Raw genomic sequence first — 13,037 nt, forward strand, 5'->3', positions numbered from 1 at the left:
TGACACCAAGAACCATAGGGCTGTAACACCAGGTACCATAGGGTGGTAACACCAGGTACCATAGGGCTGTAATACTGGGTACAATAGGACTAACACCAGGTACCAGATGGCTGTAACACTAGGTACCGGATGGCTGTAAAACCAGGTACCATTTGGCTGTAACACCAGGTACCATCGGGCTGTAACACCAGGTACCATTGGGCTGTAACACCAGGTACCATTGGGCTGTAACACCAGTTACCATTTGGCTGTAGCACTTGTACCGTAGGGCTGTAACACCAGGTACCACCATAGGGCTGTACGACTAGGTACTATGAGGCTGAAACACCAGGCATCATTTGGCTGTACCACTTCTACAGTATGGCTGTAACATCAGGCTGTAACACAGATACTGTAGAGCTGTAACACCAAGTGTTGGAGGACTGTTATGCCTAGAATCATAGGGCTGTAACATCATGTACTGTAGGACTGTAACACAAGGCAACGTAGGGCTGTAACACCAGGTACCAGGATTATGGTTGGACGGTGGTCTTACCTCATTCCTCCTATCTCCTTTCTCCTCCCTCCCACCTCCTGCAGGCTTCCTGTACATCGAGGCATGGCCGGACAACATGACTGACCTGAGCGTGTTCCAGAACCTCAAGGTGATTCGAGGAAGGATGCTGTACAAGTAAGAGCCTGCACCTGTCTGTCTTTCTACCTGTCTGTCTTTTAGTCTGTCCATCTGTCTGTCTGTCTGTCTATCCACCAGTCTGTATCTTTCAGCTGTCTGTCTGCCCCGCTCCACCCCTTCTCTCTCTCAGGGGTGTCTTCTCGCTCGGCCTGCAGAACCTCCACATCCTGTCTCTGGGCCTCCGTTCTCTGCGTAGCATCTCTGGAGGTCTGGTTCTGCTCCACAACAACAGCCAGCTGTGCTACAGCGCCACATTGCCCTGGGAGAGGCTTCTGCATCCCCACCCAGGCTACAACCACATCCTCAGCTCGAACCAGGACCACCGCCTGTGTGGTAGGACCCCCTCAGGACCAGCTTAGCTAGGCTAGCGTGGCTACACTAGAAGACCTATTAGCTTGATCCCAGAATGGATTTCCTGTATGTGTGTGTGTGTGTGTGTGTGTGTCTGTGTGTGTCTGTGTGTGTCTGTGTCTGTGTGTGTCTGTGTGTGTCTGTGTGTGTCTGTGTGTGTGTGTGTGTGTGTGTGTGTGTGTGTGTGTGTGTGTGTCACAGTTGAGCAGGGCCAGTTGTGCCACCCGCTCTGTGAGGATGGGTGCTGGGGTCCGGGACCCTCACAGTGTGTTTCCTGTAAGACCTTCCAGCGAGGACCAGAGTGTGTGGAGAGCTGCCACCTGCTTGAGGGGTAAGGGGCGTACAGTCAGTTGCTATGAGGAGACAGGGTGGCTCCAGCGCCCCCTTGGGCTTGGACCTAGTGCTCAGCTCTGAACTCTGTGTTGTCACTTCCTGTTCCTGCAGGTCGGTGCGTGAGTTCACTAAGGGGAGGGAGTGTGTTTCCTGTCACTCAGAATGTAGACATATGAACGGCTCCGCCTCCTGCTACGGCCCGGTAAGATTTATAACATCTATAAGATCAATACTATCAATGTGATTAGTAATATCAATAAAGTCAATACGATCAGTAAGTTCAGATAAATACTTTGTACTACACATAAATAGTAGTAAATAAATATAAATACTACAAAAAAAAATAAATACTACACACAGTAAATAAATACTACACACCAAAATGAGCAGGTTAACCATCAATCTGATATATATAGGAGATTGACCCCTTTCCCATTGCCAGCAGAAATACCTTTTTTTTTCTGGCGTGTCATGTTTGACGACATGAACCCGCCGGAAAAGGGGTGTGCCATGGTTCCAGGGTGGAGAGCAAAACCGTAGAGGAGACAGAAACTTAAACAACCAAAGGGATAAAACTGTAAAACTTGAAAAAAAGTATTTTGAGCCGTTCAAAGGAATCAGATTGTTCATGAACAACCCAACACGACAGTAGAAGCAGCGTGGTGCAGGGATGCCCCACGCTGCTGGTCCTTCGGCGGCAGGGAGCGGGGACCGGCAGGGAGTGTGGGGGTTCTACGCTGTTGTCCCCACAGCAGAATTTCTGTTAGAAAAAATTGGTGCCAGTCAACATGTCCTGGAAGATTTCAACGCCCCGGACAAATGAGAGAGATTCCGGTCAAATTTTATCTGTGTTTATTGAGCTTAAAAACAATTGTTAAGGAGAGAATTACATCATCAAGGCATGTAGATGTATAATGTTTTTTATTGAATATTTAAAATAAAATAAGTTCCATCCGTTAACGCCATAAAATAAAAATAAAATAATAATAAATAAAATAAATAAGAATTACGAATATAACAACTAGAAATAAAATAATTTCCATTCATGAACAATAAGTAACCAGTGCAAATGCTTTAATTAACATTTCATGAAAATAACATTTTTATAAAATTGAAAACAAAATAAATGGCAAGTAGATCGAAATAAATAATAAAGTTTGTGGTGTTGACCGTCTTCGTCGAGACGTCCTGTCGACATATTTTACACAATGAATATTTATCGTCTGCTTTGGTGTTATTTTGGATATTTAAGTTCTGACCCAAACCATAGATGTTTGTGACCCAACGACACATCATCTTTCTGTTTCTCCTCAGAGTTGTAGACGCTGCGGCTCTGTCTATGCTCCGTGTGTTTACTGTGTTTACAAACACAACCTGTCCACAGGGGAGGGGGCGGAGCTCAGTTCTATATCCACAAACGTGATAGGTCAGAGGTGAAAGATCAGCTTTAGATCGTTCAAACTGATTGGCTTCCTTGCAATTTGCGATTTTTTTTTTTTTTCATCAAAATGATCCACCAGCACCAGCAGGGATTATTTTCTCCGGACATTATGACCGGAGAGATTTAAATATGTCGGACTTTAACAGATTTTTACCGGTCAAAAACTGGCAAATACCGGTTAATGGAAAGGCTCCCCCAACTTGTGCTTTTGATTTTGGATTCTAAATGGATATGAAACGATGGAATGATTCACAGATATTCCTGTGTATTTGTGCGCCAGCGTCTGGAACTTCAACGCGCGTGGCATGGCGCAGGTAAAGGGGCCAAAACGAGCAGGTCGACGTAGGGTCCTGTTTAAATCAGAGCCCATCGGAGCTGGAGCCCATTAAAACCGGGTCTATTGTAGGATCATTTGACCAGGACTGAGTTTTTCCTTTCCCACTGGTGACAAAGGCTGATTGTTAGCGGGTGTTACCATGGTGGTGCAGTGGGAAAGAGGAATAAGATCAGTACTATCAATAAGATCGGTAATATCAACAAGATCGGTACTATCAATAAGATCGGTAATATCAATAAGATCGGTAATATCAATAAGATCAATACTATCAATAAGATGGGTACTATCAATAAGATGGGTACTATCAATAAGATGGGTACTATCAATAAGATGGGTACTATCAATAAGATCGGTAATATCATCAAGATCGGTACTATAAATAAGATCGGTACTATCAACAAGATCAGTACTATCAATAACATCAGTGAGATCAATAACATCAGTAAGGTGTGTGTGTGTGTGTGTGTGTGTGTGTGTGTGTGTGTGTGTGTGTGTGTGTGTGTGTGTGTGTGTGTGTGTGTGTGTGTGTGTGTGTGTGTGTGTGTGTGTGTGTGTGTGTGTGTGTGTGTGCAGGGAGCAGATGCCTGCTCGCACTGTGCCCATGTGCAGGATGAAGGTGTGTGTGTGCAGCGCTGCCCCAGCGGGGTGAAGGAGGAGCAGCACACTGTATGGAAGTTCAGCGACACTGCAGGACGCTGTGTGTCCTGCAGGAGCAACTGCACTCTGTGAGAATTAAACCGTGTACATACTATACACACTGCTTACAGATTATACACACACTGTCCAACTCAAAAGGGATGGTAGCTCAGGAAGTAGAGCTGGTGGTCTAGTCATCTAAAGGTTGCTGGTTGGATCCCAGGCTCCTCCTGCTAGCATGCTGTAGTGTCCTTGAGCAAGACACTTAACCCCTCATTGTTCCTGATGGCTCTATCGGTGTTTGAATAATTGTAAGTTGCTTTAGATAAAAGCGTCTGATCAATGACTAAATGTAAATGTACACAATGTGCACACTCTTGTCTCACTAGTGTGTGTGTGTGTGTGTGTGTGTGTGTGTGTGTATGTGTGTGTGTTGCAGCTGCACTCAGGTGGATGAGAGAGGATGTCCCATCCACTCCAAGACCGGGTGAGATGCTGAGACAAGGAGCCATTGAACAATCTGCCTTCTATAAAAAAATAAAAATAAATAAAGTGTGTGTGTGTGTGTGTGTGTGTGTGTGTGTGTGTGTGTGTGTGTGTGTGTGTGTGTGTGTGTGTGTGTGTGTGTGTGTGTGTGTGTGTGTGTGTGTGTGTGTGTGTGTGTGTGTGTGTGTGTGTGTAGTCCCGCCACCTCAGTTGCCGTGGCGCTGGGTGGCGTGGTCCTCTTCGTGCTCCTTGTGGCGCTGCTTCTCTTCTACCTGAGGAGGAAGCAGAGGGTTAGGAGGAAGGAGACCAAGAGGAGAATTCTTCAGGAGCATGAGGTAGAGCACTGAGGGGAATGGTGAACAGTACTACTGGACTACTGACAGTACTACTGGACAGTAGTACTTGACAAGTAGTACTGTAGTACACGAGTATGTAGAGGTTCAATCCTAGACACTAGGATTGAAACCTGATTTTTTTTTTTTATTCTAGCAGGAATACGGTCAATCATGAAGCTTTACCTGTGTACCACAGTACTATTACTGTGCAGTATTAGTAATACTACCATAGTACAAAAAGTTCTAAAGTACAAAGTTCAAAGTACAAAAGTTCTGGACTCAAAACTGGCATGCTGTAAATTAAGACCTTGAAATAGTTTCCAGTGCAAGTTCCTGATATTCTCCCTGGGAATTAAAAAAATCGTATCTTATTTCATCTTCCATGGTGGTCGCAGCTGGTGGAGCCTCTGACTCCCAGCGGGGCTTTGCCCAACCAGGCCCAGATGAGGATCCTGAAGGAGACAGAGCTGAAGAAGGTCCGGGTCCTGGGCTCAGGGGCCTTCGGTACAGTCTACAAGGTGTGGCTTAGTGTTCGCATGATACCATGTTCAGGGAGTTAAATGTGTGCAAGGAAAACCAGGAACCCTTCAGAAGATCAGTGAACATATTGTGAACCCTTTGTGTTCTTTGGCCCCGCCCCTGACGCTCCTATTGTTTGTTACAGGGAGTTTGGGCTCCTGACGGAGAGAATGTGAAGATCCCAGTGGCCATCAAGGTCTTACGGGAAAACACTTCACCAAAGGCCAACAAGGAGATTCTGGACGTGAGTCAAGGAGACAAACTGCCACAACCAGACCACCACTAACCAAATACAATACAACTAGATCCGTTAAATAGATGAGTTGATCATAATTCCAGGAGGCCTATGTGATGGCGGGTGTGGCCAGCCCCTACGTGTGCCGCCTGCTGGGGATCTGTCTGACCTCCACAGTGCAGCTGGTCACTCAGCTGATGCCGTACGGCTGCCTGCTGGACTACGTCCGGGAGAACCGGGACCGTCTCGGGTCCCAGTTCCTGCTCAACTGGTGTGTCCAGATTGCCAAGGTACAAAGGGGGTGGATACTGAAATATATGTATATACTGTACATATACTCAATGACATGTGTCTGTATACTTTGTACATATAAATTTGTACCTCTGTGTGTGTGTGTACTCAGGGGATGAGCTATCTGGAGGACGTGCGTCTGGTCCACAGGGATCTGGCCGCTCGGAACGTTCTGGTGAAGAACCCCAACCACGTCAAGATCACTGACTTCGGTCTGGCTCGCTTGTTGGACATCGACGAAACAGAGTACCACGCTGACGGAGGCAAGGTATTGCACAGTGTACTGCAGAGGACTGGGAAGTGTACTGGACTCTGACTTCCTCTACTGACTTGATCTTCAGTCATCGTGAAGTTGTGCTCCAAACTTCACTGCTCAGTTTAGAGAGTACCGATCTGATGCATTTCATAACACAATGCTTATCTGTAGTACATGTAGTGTGTGTGCTGACAGTACATACTAGTATTGATTGACGGTTCTTCTCAGGTGCCAATCAAGTGGATGGCCCTGGAGTCGATCCTCCACAGGAAGTTCACGCATCAGAGCGATGTGTGGAGTTACGGTCAGTCGCTGTCCTCCATCTGTACTTATAGTTTCTCTGGTTTTCATTGGAAGTTAAACTGTTTCCACGTGGACCTTCTCTCCACCATTGCTCTGTTGGTGTCTCCAGGCGTGACGGTGTGGGAGCTGATGACCTTCGGGGCCAAACCCTACGACCTGATCCCGGCGCGGGACATCCCGGAGCTCCTGGAGGGCGGCGATAGGCTCCCCCAGCCCCTGATCTGCACCATGGATGTCTACATGATCATGGTGAAATGTAGGACCTCCTTCTACTGCTTGTGAATGAGATGTTCTGGGATGGTTGGGAGGTTAATGGTTAGTGGTTGGAAGGATGGGTGGTTCTGTAGTGGGATGATTGGGTAGTTAATGGTTGGATGGTGGGATGGTTGATAGTTGAAAGGTTGGTGGTTGGTTGGGTGGATACATTTACATTACATTTAGTCATTTGGCAGACGCTTTTATCCAAAGCGACTTACAAGGGAGAATAACATTCAGCTACATTGCGACAGAGATTAGTGTAACAATAGATGTGGTTGGATGTTGAAATGGTTCTATGGTTGGATGGTTAATGGTTGATAGTGGTGGGGGGATGAATGGATGTGATTTATTGGTTGATTGATGACCGCTGAATGACTGACTTATTGTTCGCAGGCTGGATGATTGAACCAGACTCCAGGCCCCGGTTCAGAGATCTGATCCAAGAGTTCAGCAACATGGCCCGGAACTCTCCCCACTTCGTGGTCATCCAGGTGTGTGTGTGTGTGTGTGTGTGTGTGTGTGTGTGGGTGTGTGTGTGTGTGTGTGTGTGTGTGTGTGTGTGTCCCTGCTCAATGTGGCCCGTGCGTCAGTCAGGGCGGTCACATGCACTCAATACTCACTAGTTGGGTTAAGGAAAAACACAATCCTAACTCAGAATATTGGAGGGGAGTTTTGTTTCCTCCAGACTGCGCCAGTATTCCTCTGTGTTTTTTGTTTTAGGTTTAGATTTATTTATTTTCATTAGTGTCCTACTTGTAGGAAACAAAAAAAGTAAACATAACTAAGAAACGGCTCCATTGCTCTGGGACATTATTTAGTAAAAACTGGAATTTTTATCTATTCTTATCTATCGTTACCTCTGAATAATAAATCCTGCACTAATGTAAGGGGGGGTATGCCCATCATATCCTGGTAAAGGTGTTTACAACAAATTTAATGAGGAGAAATCAGGTCTGTTCATCGGGTTGTGCTTTATTTCGAAGATAAGCAGGGTAGGGTGTTTACATGACAGTTGTAATATTCAGAATATTGCCTTAACCCGAATGTGATGTGCGTGTTTAGTGAGTGTATATCGGTCCGTTATACAAGACAAGTCATATTTCATATGCAGTCATATGAACAGAAACTGGACCATTGGTTCAAACTAAACATGGCCAAACATCGTCCACTGGAAAGTCCACCCTGTAGCCCCACCCACTGTCTTCTGAACCAATCACAATGTGCTCGCTCACTTTCTGTACTATACATTTAACACTGGCATATTATTAATAGTTTTTGTAGTGATGAAAAGTTAGACTAGTTTTTTTTTTTGTTTTTTTTTTCTCGAGATTAGACTCTTTACAAGTGACTCGATGAAAATACTCTTGGTTCGTTTGATTCGGTCGGTCTAACTTGGGGTGAATGAGACAGAGGTGTAGGTTCTGAGTGTTGAATGGAATTCTCACAGGCTGATGCGCATGCTTAACTCTGGATATGCGATCTTCATTCACGAACAAAATCCAGGGGTGGTTCCTCACGACTCACGGAGCTCGTTCACAATCCTGTTTAGGAATCCTTGCCTCTCGCTATGAGCCACGTCGAGCTGGATCACCATGAGCCACGTAGAGCTGGATCACTGAGTCATTTAGAGTTCGATCACTTTCACACCTTTTCCACCAAGGCATTTCAGGGGCCGGTTCTGAGCCGGTGCCTAATCTCGAACCAGGTCTCCGCGTTTGGAATGCAAAAGAACCAGCTCAAGAACCAGAAAATTGGTTCCAGAGCGGCACAGCTTGCTGGACTGGAACCAAGAACCGCCTACGTCAAGGGCTTGGGGTGGGGACAAGCAGGCCCAACCAAAACAGCGTGACCGCCGCTGATTCAATGTTACTGCTTCAGCGGTACGGAATTCATGGACATAAAATCTGCTCCGTCGAGCCTTCAAGTCGACAAATCAAGTGGACATATTGTAAAATATTTCATACTACTGAGTCATGCTTTAAATGATTAGAACGCACAAGCTGCAGGGGCACTAGTGAGCACCACATGGAGTAGACTCTTTTCTGAGAGGCTACACCGAATCCTAGCTAAAAATAAATAATAAGTTGCACTTGTGCCATCAAAAGTATATATGAGCAACTCTGGGAAACCATTTATCAAGTGGAAACACCCCAACTCCAAACCAGCCACCAAAAAATAATGTAAAACTACTTTTATTACTGAAGAAGACGAAGACGGTAGCAGCCCAACCGAGCTGGCTAGTGACGCTTCTAGTTCACTAGCCAGCACCGCCAGCTCAAAAGGGGCAGAGCCATCACTCTCCATCATCCTGGCAGCTGCATGGACCGCAGGCCCGGATCCCGGCCCCACGGCGACAGGGCGACAGACCAACACCCTGCCCGGGCCCTCTCCCCGCCCAGGACTCCCATGCCCACCCACGCCCCGTGCAAGGGGGAGGCCCGCCCCACCGCAGCTGACCAGATGCCCTACACGTTGTGAATGCCAAGTGCCCATACACGTAGCAGAGTGTGCTCAGCTTGGGGCACCTCGATGTTACCCCCCCACCTCCCCGCTGATGCCAGCAGGCAGCCAGATAGACAGGCCCTCCACCATCCCCAGCACCCGGGGCGCCCGCTGCAGAGAAGCTGCACAGCAGAAGAAAAAGGCCAACAGCCGCTCCCCACACCCCAACCCACACCCTAAACGGCAAGCAGTCCCCCCCAGGGGCCCTGGATGGCACCGGGCGGCGCTCTCCGCAGCCCCGCCAGGTCGCAGCACATCCTAAGCCATCAGGACTCCAGCCCACCCGACCGCCCCCCCCGGCCAACCACGCCCACACACCAAACCGCCAGCGACCGGCCACCCTGGAAAACCCCAGTGTTCAATGTGTGCTGTTGACATGCAGTTAAAATTGCGGGGTTGCAGGTGCGAGTCCTTTAGGCAAGTCGAACCTGAATCACCCGCACGCCTCCTGTCCTGCAGGTCTCTTTCATTGCTCTCTGTATTTTACACCAATGCTTCTGTTTTCTATATTATGCCACATGATCTTAGGTTTGATTCTTTGACATGGCTGATAACACTTCTACCTTTCCACCTTTCCTTTCCAAGAGGTGGCGAGATATATATATATATATATATATATATATATATATATATATATATATATATATATATATATATATATATATTTTAAAAGAGGGAAAGTTTTCTCCCACCTAAAGTCATTATCCTTCTTGCACAAGCTGAGAGCCAGCAGGCTTTTCCCACCTATTTGCACCAGTCTTGTGAATATTGGAGGAAAAAAACACCTTTTTTAAACTTTTTTTTCATGTTTATTGATACATCAACAAATAAACAGTGGATAGTAGAGCAGTAGTAGAACTGGATCACTCTAAGCCATGTAGAATACATCATCAGTGGGGGCTTGTGTGGTTTAAGCAGCCACACCTGTCTTTGGTCTAAGTAATTGGGCCCGGGATCATGGTGGCTGTACGCCTGTTGCCCGTCAGAACAATCAATGAGCAATAGGTAAATCACTCATCCCCACGCACACTGGAGGAGCCTCTGTCATGACAATGTTCCATCTGCTCCCGGCTTGTTATGTCTTGCCACCCTCTACAATAAACTGTTTTCCATATCTCTGCCTGTGTTTCTGTGTCAGAGGGCCCTGAAAAAGCCACTCGGGTGGTGTGTGGCAGGCAGAACTGCCACAACAGCATCTGGATTATTCATCCTTATGTTTCAAACAGGTTTCTGATCAGAGGCATGGATCCTAGGCTGCAGAGACCAACTTAGCTGAGCATCTCTCCCTCCCTCCCCCACGCTTTCCCTTTCCCTCCCTCAGAATGAAGAGCAGATGAGTATGTCCAGCCCGGTGGACAGTCATTTCTTCCGGATGCTTCTGGCGGAGGAGGGCGGAGACATGTCCGACCTTCTGGATGCTGAAGAGTATCTGGTCCCTCAACCTGTCTCACTGTTCCCCCGGACGCAGGGAGACGGATCCTCCAGACACCATTCCTACAGGGTATATCCGTCTGTCTGCATGTCTGTTTATCTGTCTGTTAATCTGTCTCTGTATGAATGTCACTCTGTCTATCTGCTTACTTGTCTGTTTCTCACTCTGTTTATTTCTCCCCCTCCCTCCCTCTCTCTCTCTAGAGTACAGAGCAGGGTATGGAGGCGGAGACTTTCTCCTCCTCTGGGCGGAATTTGTACTCATCACTTAGCATTCTGGCTCGGGATCAGTACCCCTCCCTGCCTCTAAGGGGCACCGGCACCTCCAACGGGCCCTGGACCCCCCAGGGCCCCTCTGTGGGTGGGCAGTCAGACTCCGTCTTCCTGGATTCAGACGAGTTCAGCGGTAACCATGGTGACCAACATCCTCAGCACCTTCATCACTCACTCCCCAGACGCCCCCCCACCGGACCAGGTGAGCCCACTCACTCAGATACGATTAAATTAGGACGAGAGGTCGTTAAAGTGTAGAGTTCATTAGGGTGTAGAGGTCGTTAGGGTATAAGTTAGTCAAGTTAGGTTTATTTGTATAGCCCTTAATCACAACACAGTCTCAAAGAGTTTCACCACCAACATACATTTCACATAGGAATCAACGACATCCCCTGGTCTGAACTGAAATACTCCCAGAAAACCCTTGGGGGGGGGGGGGGGGGGGGGCACAGAAGGAGGAATCCCCCTTCCAGGATGACCAGGCTGCAATGGATGCTGAGTGGGCAACAATGATAGTATAACATGACAAATCATAGGATATTGTACTTCTGTATAATGTCATGTCAAAGCTAAACAGTATGAGAGTCTATTTGCTGGTGCAAAGCGAGCCGAGGTTGTGGTCAACAGTATCAAATGCAGCACTGAGGTGGAGTAATAGCACGACTGAGGAGGTGTCGGTGTCCATGCTAATAAAAGATCATGAACCACTTTAGTCTGAATCCAGACTGAAATAATTCAACAGACAGGGTGTAGAGGTGGTTAGGGTGTAGAGGTTGTGTAGTGGTGGTTAGGGTGTAGTGGTGGTTAGGGTGTAGAGGTTGTGTAGTGGTGGTTAGGGTGTAGTGGTGGTTAGGGTGTAGTGGTCGTTAGGGTGTAGAGGTGGTGTAGAGGTGGTTAGGGTGAAGAGGTGGTGTAGTGGTGGTTTGGGTGTAGAGGTGGTTAAGGTGTAGAGTTAGCAAGGGTGTAGAGTTGATTAGGGTGTAGAGGTAATTAGGGTGTAGAGGTCTTGTTTTGACGCGCAGGGACAGTGCAACGCGTTGTTGAGGTGCTGGCGTCAGCTCCTCTGCGACTTACAATTACCCAGAAGCCCCTGCGCTGTGTCGCTCTGCGTGTTGCTAGGCAGAAGCATCATCCAGTTTCGGGGTTAATGAAGTGGACGTCACAAGGTGATTGGACTGCAGAGGCTGACAACAAGAAAGTACAGTCAGCACAGACAGAACAGTCAGTACAGACCACTCAGGCCCAGTGTGCCCCATCCTGTTCGGTTGAATCCTCCCAGTAACGCTCTGGTTCCAGTAAACTTGTTTTTCTCTTGGCTGTTTTTCAGAGTACGTCAACCAGGAGGTCCGGGACCCCCTGGGGCCCCTGGTGTACGAGCGGCCCAGCACGCTTCCTCGCCAGGCCCCCAGGGGTCAAGCAGGCCCCCCCAGGCCCCTGGTGCCTAGCCATAGCATTGAAAACCCAGAGTACCTGGTCCCTCTGGGGCCCGGCCCCGAGGCGGAGAGCCCAGAGTACCTGGTCCCTCTGGGGCCCGGCCCCGAGGCGGAGAGCCCAGAGTACCTGGTACCTCTGGGGTCTGGGGCCTTCGACAACCCCTACTACCTAGACCTGCTGAGCCAGACCCAGACCAGAGAGGGGCATTGTGGGAGAGAGCGGGCGGCCAATGGCTTCAGGACCCCGTCCGCTGAAAACCCAGAATACCTGGGACAAGAGGAAGCTTGAAGGAACACCTGAGGGTGGGGGGTGGGGGGGGCTTAATGAATGAATGAAGTGGGTGTGGTTTCTGGACAGAATCTACTTCCTGTTGCGTGGAGCTGATCAATCACTGCTTCATCAACTTGATCCTGAGGAATCAAGACGGTTCAGAGAAGGAAGACCAGTCGGTAACGGTCAGTAACAGAACAGTCAGTAAAAGTCGGTAACAGAACAGTAACAGTCAGTAACAGAACAGTCTGTAACAGAACAGTCAGTAAAAGTCGGTAACAGAACAGTCACAGTCAGTAACAGAACAGAACAGTCAGTAACAGAACAGTCGGTAACAGAACAGAACAGTCAGTAAAAGTCAGTAACAGAACAGAACAGTCAGTAACAGAACAGTCAGTAAAAGTCGGTAACAGAACAGTCAGTAACACAAGCGTCTGTACTTTGTTCTACTACTGACACGGGAACAGTCCAGATGGATCATGTCAGTTTGTAGTGGATCAGCTGACTGACCTTTGACCTCTGACCTCGCGTGAAGGATCCTTCCGGAAGCCGAAGGTTCCGTCTTCATTTGCTCAGAAAGCCTTACACCAGGCAGATGTGTTTTGACCTTTGACCTTGCACTTTGTAACCTTGTCGGAGCTCACACGGCGGTAGCTGAACGTTGACGGTGCTC

At 48.0% G+C, this 13,037-nt stretch overlaps 1 protein-coding gene across 2 annotated transcripts in view; it reads left to right on the forward strand.

Moving 5' to 3' along the window:
- Positions 1–12,385, forward strand: part of erbb2 (erb-b2 receptor tyrosine kinase 2) — a 31,029-nt gene extending 18,644 nt beyond the window's left edge. For both annotated transcript variants that reach the window (XM_080021187.1, XM_080021188.1), the window contains exons 11-27: positions 580–670; positions 804–1,006; positions 1,226–1,355; positions 1,469–1,559; positions 3,709–3,860; positions 4,211–4,258; positions 4,454–4,592; positions 4,988–5,110; positions 5,257–5,355; positions 5,451–5,636; positions 5,750–5,905; positions 6,122–6,197; positions 6,306–6,452; positions 6,848–6,945; positions 10,278–10,457; positions 10,592–10,862; positions 11,988–12,385. In XM_080021187.1, coding sequence (XP_079877313.1) covers positions 580–670; positions 804–1,006; positions 1,226–1,355; positions 1,469–1,559; positions 3,709–3,860; positions 4,211–4,258; positions 4,454–4,592; positions 4,988–5,110; positions 5,257–5,355; positions 5,451–5,636; positions 5,750–5,905; positions 6,122–6,197; positions 6,306–6,452; positions 6,848–6,945; positions 10,278–10,457; positions 10,592–10,862; positions 11,988–12,382 — 2,585 coding nt within the window. In that variant the 3' untranslated portion in view covers positions 12,383–12,385. The remainder of the gene's footprint in view (positions 1–579; positions 671–803; positions 1,007–1,225; positions 1,356–1,468; positions 1,560–3,708; positions 3,861–4,210; positions 4,259–4,453; positions 4,593–4,987; positions 5,111–5,256; positions 5,356–5,450; positions 5,637–5,749; positions 5,906–6,121; positions 6,198–6,305; positions 6,453–6,847; positions 6,946–10,277; positions 10,458–10,591; positions 10,863–11,987) is intronic.
- The last annotated feature ends 652 nt before the right edge of the window (positions 12,386–13,037 follow it).

Source organism: Zeus faber, assembly GCF_960531495.2.
Source record: "Zeus faber genome assembly, chromosome: 20".
Classification (NCBI taxonomy): Eukaryota; Metazoa; Chordata; class Actinopteri; order Zeiformes; family Zeidae; genus Zeus; species Zeus faber.